Raw genomic sequence first — 19,814 nt, 5'->3', positions numbered from 1 at the left:
GTCTATCCGCACATTCATTTTGTAGCGAAAACAGCGAGGGGTGAGACTTGAGCTGCAAAGCCTGCCAGCCCGGTGAAAGTCCCGCTTTCAAAAACAACTCTTGTAATGTAATGCCTACTTAGCTATGAAATACCTAAACCGGTTATTTGGTAGTGACCTATAATTATGTAACAGAGTTCCAGGTTTACAAATACTTACAACGATGCACTCTTCCAATCTGTGTAAACTTCCTATGCGGGGTTGTTTGAGTTTCATTTTCAAGGATTTTTTCTAACAATAATGCAAATTATGGGGTGTCTTGCCGTTTATTGTTACACTTATAAAACGAATACTTATAAAAGAATAGCTTCTAAAGTAGTAGGTATGCATGTTGTTGCACTCTTTTAAAATAGAGACCTTCAGGATACTTCCGTACTTCCTAATTTAAACAATTTAGGCATTGGATTATAATTCACATTTAGCATTATGGTGATAAGAGGAAATTGTTGTAGTAGCGCGGATCGATCGATCGTTCATAAAGTTAAGCAAATCAGCGCTAGTCGAAAATGGTGCGGTCGGTCCATGGATGGGTGACCATCTTGTCACGACCCGTTACTCCGTGTTTTGGAAGGCAATTGAATTAAATTCAATTCAATGGGATGATTATTTATAGTTAAGTATTGGCTCCTGAAAAGAGATTAAAACCCTAGAATATCCGAGGACCGCTACACGCTGAACGAGATAACAATATAATCATTTGGACATTATTAACCATTATTATGTCCATATTGACCCTCCTATTTATCTATACTAATATTATAAAGCTGAAGAGTTTGTTTGTTTGAACGCGCTTATCTCAGGAACTACTGGTCCGATTTGAAAATTTATTTCAGTGTTAGATAGCCCATTTATCGAGGAAGGCTATGGGCTACTTTTTATCCCGGTACGGGAAGTAGTTCCCACGGGATGCGGGTGAAACCGCTGGAAGAAGCTAGTTTTATAATATACAAACAGTGTGCAACCGAAAATCGTTTATGTGTAAAATACAACGAGTAGATATAAATATAATGTAGTAAGAGTACCTAAGCAGTTTTAAGAGCTTGTTCTCTATTCATAGTATCAACGCCCCCTAATTCAAAATGACGCATTGATTGATCATAATACTATTGATGACATTGAAGTATTTGGGGTTTCCCCGGTTCCTACCTACTGCAATGCTTTCGCTAATTTGGATACGACATTTCATTGTAATGATTTCTTTGTGATCATGCGCAGAGAAAGACTTTAAGACCAAGGACCAATGGCGTGAAGGAAATTACAGAACCTGTTGCTGAGATTGTGCTTTTAATTCCAGGCTGCACCACGTCTACAATAAAATTAAAATAAATGTTACTTTGAAATTTTAATTAAGTCCTCCGAAGAGAGTCCTTTCACACCATCGAGATAGGATATAAGTCAATGTTTCACACCTACTATTTTATAGTCACCCACGCGCGTAAGTAAATAATTTGAAATGCATGAACCTTGAACTCTTTCAAGTCATGAAATATTTGTATTAAACTCTAAAAAATAAATTTATTAATTTTAACTATATTTAAATTCGGTATTAGGTTATATAAAACAATTTCATTACCATGAGAAAAAGATAGAATGTTTCAAAGCTATGTAAAACATTCAATTTTCTGATATATTTCAGAACGAAACGCAATTTGACAGATGCTGTCGCTGTATCTGTTGCGGAGGTTTTTGGGAACATTTAATTTTGCTTTAGGTTTCAAGAATGTTATCAAAATAGATAACGATTATGTTGCGTGTTAGTTCCTTCACGAACAGGTGGTAATGTCGCGTCAGAGTTAGTAAGAAGCACACTCTCTGTAACGCCGAGAGAAATGCCACTGTCGTGATCAGGACCGCGTTTTGTTCTTTATTTTGCCAAAAAGGGCGCACAATTGTTGTGAACGTTATGTAATGTGTATTGTAGTGTTATCGTGAGTGCTTATAATATTGTGGGGAAGATGAGGACGGTGGCGTTGATCAGCGGGGGTAAGGACAGCTGCTACAACATGATGCAGTGTGTCGGCGCCGGGCACACGATCGTCGCGCTGGCCAACCTCCAACCTACACATAAAGGTTAATTTCGTTCCGTTAGTTAATTTATTCATACACGTATATTTACCTACTATCCCGAACGCTTTATAATTCATGTTATCATCCAATAATGGCATATATCATTTTTAAACTCATCTGCACTGCATGTTTGAAGTCAAGCTAATTTTGTAACATATGTCCCAAAATAAAAACATCTGAAGTTATTTTAAGCCTACCTGTGATTTGGCATCGATTGTTTTGTTATCATTTTACCTGTACAGAGTTAGCAAATTAAGGTACAGCAATTTAGAATGACAAAAAACGTCATTCAATTTATTATTACCTAAATATTGTCTTTGGTTCTGACTATCCTTACTTAACTTATCCAAAGTTGGTCATGAGATGTTTGAATGATATTGTAGATGAGATGGACAGCTATATGTACCAGACAGTGGGCCATCAAGGAATAGACCTGTATGCAGAAGCTATGGGCTTGCCTCTCTATAGGGAAGCAATAACTGGCAATGCTGTGAACCAAGGCAAGAGTTATCACCCCACAGACAATGATGAGGTTGAGGACTTGTACAGACTTCTTTCTAAAATTAAGGTAAGTTACACAACACAAGCCAAACAGTCAATAAAAAAAAATCTTTAATCAATTTTAACACAAAGATTCAACATCATTTGTAAGATTTTAATACATTAGCAAAACAGACACTGTAACTTAGTTACAACAACAAGCAAATGTACATATAGCATAATTATATCTATCTACATGCCATGCTATTGAAATCAATAACAGGCATGCAACAGGTTTTAAATTGCTACTTAAAGTGAACACAGAACCAGTCCATTCAATGATTATAATAGCCAATTGCAAATAATGTGTTACGCTCAGAGTCTTTGTTAAAACATGGTGTGTAAAAAAATATGACTATTTTTTCACTAAAGTAAATTGACTCATTAAATGTTAAAAAGAAAATGATTTAGTTTAATATCTGTGAAGACATATTTTAACTTTAAATAAACCATGTCCAAATATATGGCAAAAATAACACCTTCATTTTGGCTATTGTCTTGATATAATACAATGACCAAGTACATATACTTTTTTAGAAGTAAAGTCTTTTCCTAATAGACCAGATTTTCAGAAATTACATCCTCTCTAAGCCAATATAAAATTTTAATCTGAGAGTCTGAGGTGAAAGGTAACTAGATAAAACCTATGTTTATCTTCAACATGTTTGTCACACATTTTAATGTAATTATCAATTATTTTACTTGTGTTGTTGTGTAGCAATGAAGAGATAATATATATTTCTACTTTCATTATGTGATAATTTTTATGTAGTTGCTTTAAAATTTCACTTGGATCCTGGTCAAACTACAGGCTTGTTTCAACAAAATGTATTCAGCTGTTTCATCACATACACATGAATAACACACACACATGACAAAATTAGATTTATAATTTTTTGTTGGAAATTCGTACAGTATTTTCTACAACTTACCAATACTACATAATTTACTGTTTAGCCTAGAAAAAAAAACCTTTTAAATATGGTTTCATTGACATTGCAAATATGTGTTAATAATATTTATCCATGCACATACATACATACATACTAGCTATAGGATTATGTTCACAGAATAATCTCAGTGTAAATAAAACAGTATATTGATAAGAACACTTAGAAGTGAACTGGGGCCCGATTCTCCTAATTTTACTTAAGCGACATACGATTCACGTTCGACTCGATTCAACTGAGATCCGATCCCGACTCGATTACGATTGAAGCGTATGTGGCATTCTGCTATTTTTTCTTTGAAATACACGTTTTTATCCTTTTCTGTCATTCAATAATGAATCATTTTGTCTGCAAATGATTTACGATTGCAAAATGATTGTACAGCAAACTACCGTATAGACCAAAATTACCAAAATAGCAGACCAATCGCACACCAATCAAATGTCAATCGAATACGATTGGTCTTTTATTAGTAGCAGAATGTCCGATATGTTTAAAACTGCTATTGCGATCATATTGCGATGCAATTTCTATTCGATTTTGACATTATTAACTTAGGAGAATCGGGCCCCTGTTCCATTTCAAAACATTGTAATGTATTGTTTCAGAATGATTTAGATATAGAAGCGGTCGCCGTTGGTGCCATATTATCCGATTACCAAAGAATTAGGGTTGAAAATGTGTAAGTATCTTGTGCCATATATTATGCCTAACCATGTATTATAGTAATAGATAAATGATAAAGTTTTATGAATGAAGATTAGATACAATCGAAAATAATGTATCATCATTACTATGCATATAGGCTGTCAGTTTAGGGAAATAAGTGTTAACTTTGAAATAAATTTAATGTCAAGCAAATCAATCTAAGTCAAACAATTTTTATATGAGAGGTTTGATGATATTTGATTTGCAATTTATGCCATTAACTTATTTGACTGTAAAAATATTTTGTTGACTATAGTTCGGCCATTCAGAGAATGCGTTCCTGACACGTCGCGATTGAACTGACGACGTAACTACATTCATTGATTATTGATATAATAATGTTGTTTTAATGCTCCTCAATTGTTAAAACGGTAAACAACCAGCAAAAATATTTTTATCGTAACTGCAACGCCATTGCAAAGTTACGTCGTCAGTTCAATCGCGACGTGTCAGGAACGCATTCTCTGAATGGCCGAACTATAATCTCAATCATTTTCTTTTTTTTTCTTTGACTGGAAATGCTCATCAACTTTTTTTAAATGTAAGATTTCTTTGCAATTTTTATTAGGCTATCATCATTACGAGGTGTTCTGGAATATTACACATTTCTTGTAAATATTCATTTAAAGTGCTTCATGTTGCAATGAGTTTGTTTTATTTGTGTCATTCGACCTGGCTTATAATAGATTTATGTCAGCACTAAAACAATAGATCTTTAGCGGCAACTGCGCTTGCGCATACTTAAGAATTAATATGTTTTTAAATGCTTGACCTCGTCGTTATTAAATTGCACTAGAGATTTAAGCTTGTAATAGATGATGATCTTTTAGACCACAGATCTATTTTAAACTTATAGAAATGTTTTTTTTAAGTACCCTAACATAGATAGGTTCCTAGGAGAACCACTAGTTGACTAGTGAATATTGATTCCAGTGACCAAGACTTTTTGATAGAAAACCCCACCAACCCATTATTTGCCATCTTCTCAACTGTTGGTCGTTCACAGTCGAACAAAGACCTTCCCCATTGGTTTCTAAAAGAGCGGCTTGCGCCTACCCGTGACTTTGTCAGATTTTCTGATCACATAGACCTAGGCACTAGGGTACCACTGACTAAAGTAGTGATTCATTCATCTTCTAATTATCCGTGTTCTTTTCCCCACAGCAATATATTCCATAAAGTTACAATATAAGGCTTTACGCCATGTACCCCCAATCACTAACTCGATTATCTTAGTGCTTATCAATTATCCTAAAGTCAAATATACTTTGACACTGTTTTATCAACTCAGAGACACTTACATTGTATTATCATTTGTTACTGATAAGCTGCAGTAAATATTAGTTAGTACATAGTTTGCTAATGTTGTTTGATTGTTTATAGATGTCACCGGTTAGGTCTAGTCTCGCTTGCGTACTTATGGAGGCGGAACCAAAAGGAATTGTTGCAGGAGATGATCGCTAGCGGCGTTGAAGCTATCATTATTAAGGTAAGTTAGAAATCAGTAGCAGGAAAGTACCTAGATTAGAAATATAAACATCCGAATTGAGAACCTCTTCCTGTTTCGGAATTGGTTATCAAAGACTAGCTTAGTTACATTTACACTATCTGCAAAGGAAGTCTCGTATTTAAAATACAGCAATCTAAATCGGTAGCTAGAAAGATTGTTTACTACAATATTAATCATTCATTTGAATTTATGATAGTCAAAGTGTAATAAAAAGTCTATGTTGATATCCAGAATTGATTTGTTGATGGGCATTATTTCAAAAACCTGAACGGCTCGAGTTAGTTCTCGAAATAAATATAGAAGCAATAACTATTGAAGTTTACATCCGAGACAAATATCGGGCTAAAGTTTATTGCCGTGTTATTCTAACCCATTCATTGAAACGACGTACTTATTGAGTCAATACTCTTTGCGATATCTGTATATCAACGAAATGTTCTACCATCGCATTTTTTCTTGAAAAAAAAAGACTGGCATTCATTCTTATACATCCTTTTCCTCCTTGGTGTACATTGATACTCATTGGTCCTTGAAATTATTAGAACTTTGACTTAATCTGACAGTCGATTGCGTTGGCTACGTACTACGTATGTAGAATAGTAAGTGAGTGAGGCCATTAAGCGTCAATCTATAAGTACATATTGTAGTATAATTCTATGGTGTTTTTCATATCTTATGTTTGTTTATTTTTCTTAACTCCATATATGAATATCAGCAGTTCTGTTTACAATAGCGTTTGTTGACACGCTTGACGAAAATAACTTCCTTACACATGAGGCCATACGTCATCCGTCAGTGATTGTTTTATTCAATTTATTTGGCGTTGATCAATCAATATGTAAATGTTGGGAACACGCTTGATTGTCTCAATTAGTGCCAAACGTGATCTTTTTTCAGCTTCCGTCAGCAACACGTCTGTTCTGTCTGCTGTCACGACAGAAGCAGCAGCATTTTTTTTATAACGCAGAATTGCTAAGAGTCGGTGTCAAGCAGTTTAACATTATGGAACTTCACAAAAGATTATTTTTCCAGTGAGACATAGCAGGCAGACATAGGCAGATTTTTTAGCTGAGTATCTATAGATACATCTTTTTAAATTTCATCAATGAGAAAAAAGATTGTGCTCGAAAAACTCTTTCAACACATTCCTTCCTTTCAATACGATTTTTGTTACCCCAGGTGGCAGCATTAGGCTTGGACCCGAGGGTACACCTAGGTTTAACCCTTCGCGAGATCCAGCCTCACCTACTAGTCATGCAAGAAAAGTACGGGCTCAATGTGTGCGGGGAAGGCGGCGAGTACGAAACCTTCACGCTAGACTGTCCTTTGTTTAAGAAGAAATTAGTTATGTAAGTCATATGGTTATAGCAAACTTTTTAAGCTTAATGGATTTTTGGATTAATGTATTACAAAATGATTATTCATTGCCCCTGCCAATTATGTTAATGCCACTTTTAGCCCAAAATTCTTCCTATCAGAAAAAAATCTTAATTATTTTCTACACGTACACTGAAAATTGCAACAAAGTTCCAAGCTTTTACTGGCAATATTTTTTTATCGACGTCAATGTCTAGGATTTTCTAGTAATTTATTTATTTGTATGACTGTATAAGCTTCAAAACAGTGACATAATATAAGAGTGCTTTTAAATTCACTTTATCGGATTATTCCTATCAAGTGTATTACATAAAAGTATTTAGCAGTTTATTAAAAAGCAGAAGCCAGTACTAATACCCAGCCGATTAATATAGATTTGTTATATGAACGGTTATCTACAGGCCATATTTGATTAGCTTTCGCAGTTATCAATAAGGCGTGAGTGCAGGCTTATCGACCATGTCTCGTTTGAGTGACAATAGTATTATCTGCTCTATAAGTATGTTCTCGTGAGTGAATTAGACGGCTGTTGCTAAGTCTATATCTCTGTTAGTGAACCGATATGTTTGGATTAGGATAAGACTGTCTAATAATAAATGATTTACCTATTAGAAAATCTAAACTACTGTAAAAGACTGCTAATTTTACAGTCACTGGTGTAGTATGGTTTGCTCAAGCTTTTTTGTTATTAGTGGGGGCCAATTACTGTCTACTTTGAAATTGATTTATACTAATGAACAACAATTACACATTGATTAATGAAGCATCAATGATTGAGTCATGTAATGTACACCAACATTGTATTTATTTCAACAGAGATGATAAGGAATTGGTGTTACACTCGGACGACCCCGTCGCTCCGGTCGGCTACTTAAACTTAAAACTTCACCTCGCGCCAAAAGAGAACTTCGACGAAGCAATCAAACTACCTCCAACTGTTAAAAACCCGTTAGATTTTGTAAACGATTTAAGCGATTCGGTGTTTAGCGATATAAGCGATATTGAGTTGAGCGAAACAGAGTTAGAGTCTATAGAGAAGTTAGAGAAGGAAGAAAAGAAGAAGCAGAATGAACTGAATCCTTTGCTCACGTATTCTGGAGATAAGGTTACTGGTGTGGAGGTGGATTACCAGGATGAGTCTGATAGCATAGCGGTGGCTGACGGGTATACGTACGAACAAGCTCACAGTAAACACGAAGGTCAGCCGATCCTGGACCATCGGAGTATATACGGCAACAAGCACGGCTGGTACTTCATCGGTGGTATTGTAGGAGAGGGCGTCGATACGAGGCTCGCCACTGAAGACGCTATGAAAAAACTCATTAGTAGGTAAACTTGTGCACGAGCTTTATTTTATGTAGTTTTATACTCCTTTATCTAGTTGCTGATTTCAGCGTTTAATAAAACAATTATTGAATATCCTTCAAATCTTTATATAAAAAGTCCCTCTACATTATTTCACCTATAATCAAGCTTGAATCATCATATAAGGAAGACTTATTAAAGAAGTTGTTTTCGCATATCGAAGCAAGGAAGTACCTAATGCCTGAATCACGAATTCTAGCAAAATAGACTTGTATAAAACAAGAAGTTCAAAAACCGTCTCTGTAAAGTCAAAAGTCGGGGGAATACATCCTTTATTTATTTATGCCCCTTCTGCCACATTTCAGGCTTACTGGATTCCGAGTCACTGCGTCTTAACGACGTATGCTCAGTCAACATTTATATGAGGGACATGGAGGAATATGCCGCGTTGAATGAAGTCTACGTGAACACCTTTAACTTCCCCAATCCGCCGACGCGTGTGTGCGTACAATGTCCATTGCCCGATGATATAGGACTTATATTCGATGCTGTAAGTTGAATTTGAACTTTATTTTGTAGGACATAAAGTTAAAAGTAAAATGAGTGACTAATGTTAATGGTGTTTGTGGTATGTTGGAAGCACTTAATTTACTTGTGAATTAACACTTAGTTATTTTTTTAAGGTTCTTTCTTATGTACTCCCTCTGTCCTCCATTTTGTACTAACCCTATGTTGCTTCCTATGTAGTCCCTTAGGTAATCCTCTTATTTACTACCCGTATAAACTCCCTCTAAGTACTCCTTCGTGTAACTGAATGTATGTGAGGACACAGGCTTCCTATCACACAAGAGAATAATTTTGCGGTAATAAAACTGTAATGATCAACATGAACAGCAGTTGTTTTATGATCATACATTTAACTGCGTATTGCCACAGATTATATAATAGTTACTACGTAACAGATAAATCACTCCATACAAAAAAGTCCATACCTAGTGTTATAAGCACCTACAAGTTCCCCAACTACCTACAAATTCCTAGCTGCGTTATAAAATGAACCTTAAAAGCTCGAGCGCTTGATTGTTATTCCAATGCGATAGCGCACAGTTCAGTGACCGCAACCGTGCCGTGGCCGTGCTTAGGGTTGCTTCTTACAATTTATTAATATTTAAGTAGGAAAACAAAGTTACGCTTATTTTAAAATAGCCTTTTTTAAAACTGAGTTTTTAAATAAAAAGTAATATCAAGAATATTTTTCTTTAGTTAACTATTGTATTGCCTACTAAAATGGAGTATGGGTACATATTACTAAATATTACCTAATACGTAAGCATAGGTAAGTACTTAAGTAAAGCTTTCGCCAAAATCAAAGGCGGTTTCCAACTATTTTTCGAGCACAAGTGCCATACCCCATATGGTACAACTCCGTCGAGTGTTGATACATACCTAAAATTGGTTTCTGCGTAGCGACACGCGTACCTAATGTTCCGAGTCGTCATTAAGTTGGACCAGAACTGTACCTACTTACACTCGAGATGTGTTTTGAGCTACAAAACTCACAATACAGTTCATATAACTAAGTAGGTATCTAAAGTAAAATAAGTACCTAATGATCTCTGTTGTTAAAATCATAAAGTAGATAACTATTAATTTATTAAAAAAAAAAAAATAGAATTACTAGATAAGTTCATACATATAAAATGTTTCTAAATCTTACAATAGTCGCATATAAACCAACACAACTCAAAATAATCCATCGGTTTGTGAGGTAGCTTAAAAAACCTAATAAAAACCAACAGCATAACATGCCACGAAATAAAAATAATAATATTGGAGCGCGCGCGGCGCGTGTGACTGTTCAAAGCCCTGAGCCGCGTGGGGCTACCGGTAACCCAGCAAGCGGTAGGCATTTATCGCGCGCAAGTACGTCGAGTGACAGAGGCCTGGTATTGCTATCATACAAAGAACATAATAGATTTCTGCATATACACCGTGACTTTTTAGTCGTCTTACAAAGGTGGTCCACTCAATCTATCCGACATAAAATACCACTAGACAAGATTATTAATTTTATAGCCTTACTTAATTAAGATAATAGGTGCAAAGAAAAATACTGAAAAAAAGAATGTTTACGTATCAAACGGTAGAAAGTAGGTACCTTCCCACACTGGTGCAGGTGCTCTCCGGGCATGGCTGCTTCGGATCGTACCTGCACCGGATTGGGAGGGAGGAGAATCCACAGTGTCACCACTGCGAAGCCACGGTGGATACGGCAGAGCACACACTTCAGGTGTGCTCATCGTGGGCTGAACCCCGCCGCGCCCTGATGGCAGTGGAAACGACCTCTCGCTTCCCAGCGTGATTGCCGCCATGCTGGGAAGTGAGGAGGCATGGGAAGCGGTAGCCTCCTTCTGTGAGGACATCATGTCACAGAAGGAAGTGGCGGAGCGCATGCGGGAGAACGACCCTCTCGCGGTGCCGCTCCGCAGACGAAGAAGGGGCAGAAGACGACAAACACGACGTCCGTCCCCATCCGCCCCGGGGGGCGATCAGCAGGCGACAGGCGCGGGGGCGCCACCGCCTGCGTCACAAGGATCAACCCCTGCTCTCCGGCCATTATAAGGACCCTTCTCCACTAGGGGGAGGTATGAGGGGCCTGCCGTAAGGCGGGCAATCGCCGGTGGGGGACTGGACGCCATAGATTCCCAGACCCCCTCCACTCAGGCGAGGTCGGAGTGCCGCTGGGCCTTTTTAGTGGGTATACCGGAAACGATTTTACCGGGGAGTCCCACATACCCCTCTCCCTTCCCCCGACGGGAAGGGGATGCGTAATAGCATTTTTAGCCCAGCGACAACAAAAAAAAAGGTACCTTCCCACAGCGCCGCGCTCCATTGATACAAGATTCGGGCAGCGCTCACAACAGGGTGTTCTTATAATCTACGTCATGCATCTAATTAATTAATTTTTATTTTTAAATTACTCAAATCTCATAAATATATATTTTTTTAATATGAACGTTTACTAGTCATTGGATACATGAAGTGGGCTGCCGTTGTAAGACGACTAAAAAGTCACGGTGTATTATTTTTACAGCGTCCGATTTCATTACCATATTTTCAAGGCAGCTGAGTTGATTAAACAACAAAATTATATTTATTCATACATAAGTGATACAATTTTATGTACCCGATTACTAACAAGATAATTGCTGCACGCATTTGAAGTAGTAAGCATGACTTTTTTACACAACAATAAATTATAATGCTCTACTAATCGTACGCAGTAAAAGTCTGATATTCATTTGTGAAACATGTTATTATCAGAATATTTTGTAATGCTACATAGCCGCGTTTCGATAGGTGGACTGACCACTATATTATTCTTAAATAACTAGTGGTGTTGGATTTAGTGAGAGTTGATTGTTTAAAAACTTTTTCGTTCCGCTTTGCTTTGTTGGAGTCTAGACCCAATTAATAAACAGCCAGTTACATATATCTTTTTTTTGACGACGTCAAAAATCATCAAATGACCCCTCCCGCTGTGGGTTAGCAGCGGTGAGGGAGTGTCAGACTCTTACTGACTAAAAACCGTCGTGTTCCGTCGTAGGCCTTTTATGTATCAGGGCCGCGGTAACTCTTTCGGGCAATCCCGCAGCCCCGGGGTCACATATATCTTGAAGCGAACGATGCAGCAACTTATCTTGTAGAATGTAGATATTATCTTGAGCTGCGATAAAACAACCGCAATATTTAATAGATGAACACTGATACACATGCGCATGACACATTAACAAGATAACAGAGATTGCATTAGTTATTTACCCGATATGATACACGATCAAGTTCAAGGAAATTCCGCAACACATTTTTGTGTTGTTTTGATGAATGTGCTTTCTTTCATAAGAACAGGATGATGAACAAACACCCGTTATGTGATTAACATCCGATGAGCTTTGACGGTATCATATAACAAATAACTACGCCAAATGTCTCACACAATTACGAAATGAAGACGGAAATTAATCAAGATTTTAAAGATATGTTTAAGGTTTCAGGACGTCGCTATATGAAAATGATTTCACATTTATAATCCACCGAATTTCTTGAGCCCATTCTGTTAATGATTTTATCACTTTCGAATTTTCTTTTCGATTATTTTTATAGAAGATCACCTTCTGGAAGTTCTGGTAATCAGTACTTTTGACACCATTTCGAACATACTTTATGATCATATTATTCTGCAACGGCAACTTCATCTGCTGTTTTGATGCAGGTTGCGCACAAATCAACATTCAACAACACCCACGACTGCGAGGGCGCGGTCACGAAGGAGCGCGTCACCATGCATGTTCAGGGTATATCGCACTGGGCGCCGGCTAACATCGGGCCCTACAGTCAAGCTGTGAAGGTATGTATCGCAGGGTCGCCTTATCGTAAGGCACATATGTAGGTACATATTATGTAAGTAAATAAACAACTTTTTACAAAGAAATTAAATCATCAGTTATGTAAAACCCTTGTTCTTTGTCCAAAGTTGTTTGTTTGACAACACTGCGTGCTTCTCTTTTCACTCGTCAGTGGCAGAATCGTCGACATAGGCATCGACAATTTGCCATAAAGAAAAATAGAATAGAATAGACTTCTCATAACTACCTTCTCCCAAGTGTCGAAAATAATATGCTGCAAACCGCAGCAAAATCGGCTTGGAATCGCGCTCAAATGTACAGTTCAAACTGAGAAACTTCTTTTTTTAGGGCGTTTGAAGGGGTATTTGCTCCATGCTGAAATCTTTTGCCGAAATAGTCATGGTTATTTCTTTCTTCGTTTGTGTAGGTCGGTGAAGTGATGGGCACGTGCGGGCAGATCGCGCTGGTGCCGGGCACGCTGCAGCTGGCGGGCGGCGGCGCGCGGGCGCAGTCGGCGCTGTCGCTGCGCCACCTCACGCGCCTGCTGCGGGCGCTGCATGCGCGCGCGCACATCCGCAGCGTCGTGCAGGTACACAGCGAGGGTGCGAGTGATGCCACGTGCGGGCGCAGTCGGCGCTGTCGCTGCGCCACCTCACGCGCCTGCTGCGCACATCCGCAGCGTCGTGCAGGTACACAGCGAGGGTGCGAGTGATGCCACGTGCGGGCGCAGTCGGCGCTGTCGCTGCGCCACCTCACGCGCCTGCTGCGCACATCCGCAGCGTCGTGCAGGTACACAGCGAGGGTGCGAGTGATGCCACGTGCGGGCGCAGTCGGCGCTGTCGCTGCGCCACCTCACGCGCCTGCTGCGCACATCCGCAGCGTCGTGCAGGTACACAGCGAGGGTGCGAGTGATGCCACGTGCGGGCGCAGTCGGCGCTGTCGCTGCGCCACCTCACGCGCCTGCTGCGCACATCCGCAGCGTCGTGCAGGTACACAGCGAGGGTGCGAGTGATGCCACGTGCGGGCGCAGTCGGCGCTGTCGCTGCGCCACCTCACGCGCCTGCTGCGCACATCCGCAGCGTCGTGCAGGTACACAGCGAGGGTGCGAGTGATGCCACGTGCGGGCGCAGTCGGCGCTGTCGCTGCGCCACCTCACGCGCCTGCTGCGCACATCCGCAGCGTCGTGCAGGTACACAGCGAGGGTGCGAGTGATGCCACGTGCGGGCGCAGTCGGCGCTGTCGCTGCGCCACCTCACGCGCCTGCTGCGGGCGCTGCATGCGCGCGCGCACATCCGCAGCGTCGTGCAGGTACACAGCGAGGGTGCGAGTGATGCCACGTGCGGGCGCAGTCGGCGCTGTCGCTGCGCCACCTCACGCGCCTGCTGCGCACATCCGCAGCGTCGTGCAGGTACACAGCGAGGGTGCGAGTGATGCCACGTGCGGGCGCAGTCGGCGCTGTCGCTGCGCCACCTCACGCGCCTGCTGCGCACATCCGCAGCGTCGTGCAGGTACACAGCGAGGGTGCGAGTGATGCCACGTGCGGGCGCAGTCGGCGCTGTCGCTGCGCCACCTCACGCGCCTGCTGCGCACATCCGCAGCGTCGTGCAGGTACACAGCGAGGGTGCGAGTGATGCCACGTGCGGGCGCAGTCGGCGCTGTCGCTGCGCCACCTCACGCGCCTGCTGCGCACATCCGCAGCGTCGTGCAGGTACACAGCGAGGGTGCGAGTGATGCCACGTGCGGGCGCAGTCGGCGCTGTCGCTGCGCCACCTCACGCGCCTGCTGCGCACATCCGCAGCGTCGTGCAGGTACACAGCGAGGGTGCGAGTGATGCCACGTGCGGGCGCAGTCGGCGCTGTCGCTGCGCCACCTCACGCGCCTGCTGCGCACATCCGCAGCGTCGTGCAGGTACACAGCGAGGGTGCGAGTGATGCCACGTGCGGGCGCAGTCGGCGCTGTCGCTGCGCCACCTCACGCGCCTGCTGCGCACATCCGCAGCGTCGTGCAGGTACACAGCGAGGGTGCGAGTGATGCCACGTGCGGGCGCAGTCGGCGCTGTCGCTGCGCCACCTCACGCGCCTGCTGCGCACATCCGCAGCGTCGTGCAGGTACACAGCGAGGGTGCGAGTGATGCCACGTGCGGGCGCAGTCGGCGCTGTCGCTGCGCCACCTCACGCGCCTGCTGCGCACATCCGCAGCGTCGTGCAGGTACACAGCGAGGGTGCGAGTGATGCCACGTGCGGGCGCAGTCGGCGCTGTCGCTGCGCCACCTCACGCGCCTGCTGCGCACATCCGCAGCGTCGTGCAGGTACACAGCGAGGGTGCGAGTGATGCCACGTGCGGGCGCAGTCGGCGCTGTCGCTGCGCCACCTCACGCGCCTGCTGCGCACATCCGCAGCGTCGTGCAGGTACACAGCGAGGGTGCGAGTGATGCCACGTGCGGGCGCAGTCGGCGCTGTCGCTGCGCCACCTCACGCGCCTGCTGCGCACATCCGCAGCGTCGTGCAGGTACACAGCGAGGGTGCGAGTGATGCCACGTGCGGGCGCAGTCGGCGCTGTCGCTGCGCCACCTCACGCGCCTGCTGCGCACATCCGCAGCGTCGTGCAGGTACACAGCGAGGGTGCGAGTGATGCCACGTGCGGGCGCAGTCGGCGCTGTCGCTGCGCCACCTCACGCGCCTGCTGCGCACATCCGCAGCGTCGTGCAGGTACACAGCGAGGGTGCGAGTGATGCCACGTGCGGGCGCAGTCGGCGCTGTCGCTGCGCCACCTCACGCGCCTGCTGCGCACATCCGCAGCGTCGTGCAGGTACACAGCGAGGGTGCGAGTGATGCCACGTGCGGGCGCAGTCGGCGCTGTCGCTGCGCCACCTCACGCGCCTGCTGCGGGCGCTGCATGCGCGCGCGCACATCCGCAGCGTCGTGCAGGTACACAGCGAGGGTGCGAGTGATGCCACGTGCGGGCGCAGTCGGCGCTGTCGCTGCGCCACCTCACGCGCCTGCTGCGCACATCCGCAGCGTCGTGCAGGTACACAGCGAGGGTGCGAGTGATGCCACGTGCGGGCGCAGTCGGCGCTGTCGCTGCGCCACCTCACGCGCCTGCTGCGGGCGCTGCATGCGCGCGCGCACATCCGCAGCGTTATGCAGGTTGCAGCTGCTTCAAATATATGACGCCGAATTTTACCCGAGGGATTTCTTTTTTTTTTAAGAAAACAGCTCTGTGCATCCCCGACGTAAAATTCACCCACAAAATAAGCTGAATAAATGAGTCTTCTGCCTACCGTTTCCTCAACTGTGTTGAGATCGGGGGCCCGATTCTCCTAAGTTAATTATATCAAAATCTAATAGCAGTTTTAACCATATCGGGTATTCTGCTACTAATATAAGACCAATCGTATTCCAACGACATTCGATTTGTTTGCGACTGGTCTGCTATTTTGGTGATTTTGGTCTATACCTACGGTAGTTTGCTCTACAATCATATTGCAATAGTTAATCATTTGCAGACAAAATGATTCATTATTGAATGACAGAAAAGGATAAAAACGTTTATTTCAAAGAAAAAATTGCTGAATGCTCCATACGTTTCAATCGTAATCGAGTCGGGATTGGATCGCAGTCGAACGTGAATCGTATGTTGCTTAAGTAAAATTAGGAGAATCGGGCTCCTGCTTCCAGTCTAACCCGTACCAATGTTTGTCAACTGAATATATGACTAAACTCGTACATATATACTCCCCAGAGCGTATGCTACGTGACGCACGGCAGCGCGGTGTGGGAGGCGCGGCGGGCGCTGGAGCGGCGCACGGCGGGCGCCATCGTGCAGTACGCGGTGGTGCAGGCGCTGCCGCGACACGCCGCCGTCGAGTGGCACGCCTGGGCGCATACTGACAATAACCGGTTTGAGTGTGAGTGTGGCCGGCAATACACGGACCGCTTGAAGCAGTTCAAGCTGCTAATGCACAGTAAACTGCAGAGTTCTATTTAGCAGTTGGTTCAACAGCTCGAGCGGTGGACAACTTCAAATCAATAGCACCATGGATTTTGAAGATGGGAATGAAGAGCGAGGTTGAAGGCTGTCGATAGCTCGAGTACGGTACAGTAAGTGTATGACTGGCAACTGCTTGACCGCTCGATGAAAATTAGCCGCCGATGCTGTCTACCGCCCGAATCAGTTCCAACTGCTCGAGCGGTTCGTGTATGTTAGAAAATGTCCAACCAAAAGCAAATTCCAGCATAGACAAAAGAAAATTGGTTATTTTGTCAGTCTATTCAATATTCGAATATTGAATTTTCAACATTTTCTATGACAATTTACAGATGAGGAGACAGGTTGTAATGTAGGCGACTATAAGGTCGCCATCACGAGGAGGTGGAACTATGAGAATACCGTCGCCGCCTTCGTTTGTTATGTCGCTACAAGTATGTATTACAATAGACAAAACACTTCAGCTATCATTATAGTCAACATTTTATAACCTCTGGGGCCCGATTCTCCTAATTTTACTTAAGCGTCATACGATTCACGTTCGACTCGATTCGACTGAGATTCAATCCCGACTCGATTACGATTGAAGCGTATGTGGCATTCCGCTATTTTTCTTTGAAATAAACGTTTTTATCCTTTTCTGTCATTCAATAATGAAGTTTATTTTTACCTCGGTAATCATCACAGCTATTGCGGTAACGTTGTCAAAGAACGTTGACGACCTCGATGGCGCAATGGTCACCATGCCGGACTGCCGAACCTGAGGTCCCGGGTTCGATTCCCGGTTCGGTCGACATTTGTGTGATAAGCATGCTTGTTGGCCGTGGTCTGGGTGTTATAATATGTATTTATAAATATGTATATATGTAGCTATATGTAATTTATCAGTTGTGTTAGCACCCATAACACAAGTTAATTAATAACGAGAGCCCTGGTACCCATACCACAAGTTAAATCTTACTTTGGGTACCAGTGTTCAACAAAATTATTGTACATGAAGATTGTTATAACTGATGTGTGTTTCCCTTGTGTGTACCTTTTTTGAGTCAATAAACTATTTTTATTTTTATTTAATAACTTACCATGGGGCTAACCGACCGTGTGTGAAAAGGTGTCCCGACATTATTTATTTATTTTATTTATAAAGGGTTTCTGCATGTAGGTTTTGGGCCTAAGTTGACCTCTTGTATGTATGTATCCGAGATTACATTCGACTAAGAAAACCCATTACACATATTTTACCTCTATGAAAAGACTAAATGAATGCTTCTTTCCTACATTTCTCAGGTTCATCCCCTTCCACGTGCCAGCTATCGTTTCCCAGCGAGGAAGTATGCACAACGCACCGCGTCCGCGCAACCAGTATGACGCAAGAACAAATTGAAGAAGTACTTGAATACGCTCTTCGCAAGCTCACGCAAGCACGAGATATGGACTCCAGACATGCTGTTAAGATGAGGATATTGTACCAGGTAAGGAGATGACTTAGGACCATGGACTATCATCATCATCATCTGCCTAGGTCATGTTGGGGTCGGCTTCCAGTCTGACTGGATGCCACTGAGTACCAATGTTTTACATGGAGCGACTGCCTATCTGACCTATTCAATCCAGTTATCTGGGCAATCAAATATACCTTAGTTAGTTGTGACCCTAGCATATTCGACAAATTGACTAAGTAAAGGACGGAAGAAAATGGAGCGGCTTTGAGCGAAGCAGTAACTTCAGAAAAACTTTAATGTATCCTGTAATCAGAACTTAACTAAAGATACTGCAACATTAAAAATTGAAAGAATACTTGAATTTTACAAATTGTGCAACTCCCTATCGAGACAAAAGGCACACCTTGCCACCATTATACCTACATTCATTTACTCCCTTATCAGGTATGGAGCGCTCCCCCAGTGCCGGCTCTGCTGGCGGCGGTGTCAGCAGTCCGCGCCCGCACGGGCGTCTGCGCAGCTGTGACGGCGGTGCCGGTGCTGGCGCTGCACAACGCCTTCACCTTCCTGTCCATCAGCGGCCTCAGGCTCGACGAGTGACGTCACACAGGTCTAGCTATTGCTGTGTTTGTGACCAGGCGGGTGATGTTACACAGGTCATTGAACTGCTGTGTGTATGTATGTGTGTGTGTGTTGTTAGTGACCAGGCTCGACGAGAAATGTCACACAGGACTAGCTATTGCTGCGTGTTTGTGATGAGGGTCGGCGGGTGATGTTACACAGGCCATTGAATTGCTGTATGTGTATGTGTGTGTGGTGTTAGTGACCAGGCTCGACGAGTGACGTCACACAGGACTAGCTATTGCTGCGTGTTTGTGATGAGGCTCGGCGGGTGATGTTACACAGGTCATTGAACTGCTGTATGTTTGGGATGAGGCTTGACGAGTGACATCACATAGGTCATTGAATTCAATGACCTGTATGTATGGGTGTGTTTGTAACGGTTACATGGTAATGTATGTGAAACGTGGGTGTGTTAGTGTCGTTCGCGACAGTTATATGTGAAACGATTTAGGTGGAATTTGTTTTGGACTTAATTAGATTAGTACAAGTATATCAGTGGGAAAAGATTCTTTTTTTGACAAAACAAATTAAAGAAATGCTAAAGCTAACACTATGTGGCTTTAAGAGCCTTCATCTGCATTGACTATGAAAATATATTAAGTTTTATACAGTTGTCCGTACCTTAACATTAATTCCTTGGTATTTCTTTGTTCACAGGTTTCATCGAAATATAAGGATACAGATGCTTTATTGCCAGTTTATAAAATATATTTGCTGAATATTTTCAGTGTTTATAAAATTTTGTTAAATTATGCTACCGAGTTTACCATACTGTAAGTCAAATTATATATACATTATTTTTTATTGCACATTTGTCTTTTATTTTCCTTTTATTCCATGTGCATCGAAATAATAAAAA

At 42.8% G+C, this 19,814-nt stretch overlaps 1 protein-coding gene across 3 annotated transcripts; it reads left to right on the top strand.

Annotated features, from left to right (window-relative positions):
• Positions 1-1,684: 1,684 nt before the first annotated feature.
• LOC124636358 (diphthine--ammonia ligase) lies at positions 1,685-19,764 on the top strand. 3 transcript variants are annotated; one of them, XR_006985123.1, is made up of 14 exons: positions 1,685-2,109; positions 2,490-2,674; positions 4,205-4,278; positions 5,688-5,793; positions 6,994-7,163; positions 8,008-8,516; positions 8,862-9,046; positions 12,770-12,904; positions 13,330-13,491; positions 16,644-16,809; positions 17,222-17,323; positions 18,177-18,361; positions 18,776-18,987; positions 19,613-19,764. XR_006985123.1 is itself a non-coding variant. In XM_047172426.1 (14 exons), exons 1-13 carry the CDS (start codon positions 1,995-1,997, stop codon positions 18,929-18,931), a joined length of 2,250 nt encoding a protein of 749 aa, XP_047028382.1. In that variant the 5' UTR covers positions 1,685-1,994; the 3' UTR covers positions 18,932-18,969; positions 19,613-19,764. The 3 variants fall into 3 exon arrangements, 2 of the variants coding, with proteins under 2 accessions (XP_047028382.1, XP_047028381.1); XM_047172426.1 differs by having other exon boundaries at positions 18,776-18,969; XM_047172425.1 differs by having other exon boundaries at positions 1,686-2,109; positions 18,776-18,941.
• The last annotated feature ends 50 nt before the right edge of the window (positions 19,765-19,814 follow it).

The sequence above is a fragment of the Helicoverpa zea genome, chromosome 14 (assembly GCF_022581195.2).
Source record: "Helicoverpa zea isolate HzStark_Cry1AcR chromosome 14, ilHelZeax1.1, whole genome shotgun sequence".
NCBI classification, from domain to species: domain Eukaryota; kingdom Metazoa; phylum Arthropoda; class Insecta; order Lepidoptera; family Noctuidae; genus Helicoverpa; species Helicoverpa zea.
Note: the sequence above shows the minus strand (reverse complement) of the source record. Positions and strands in the feature narration are given on the sequence as shown.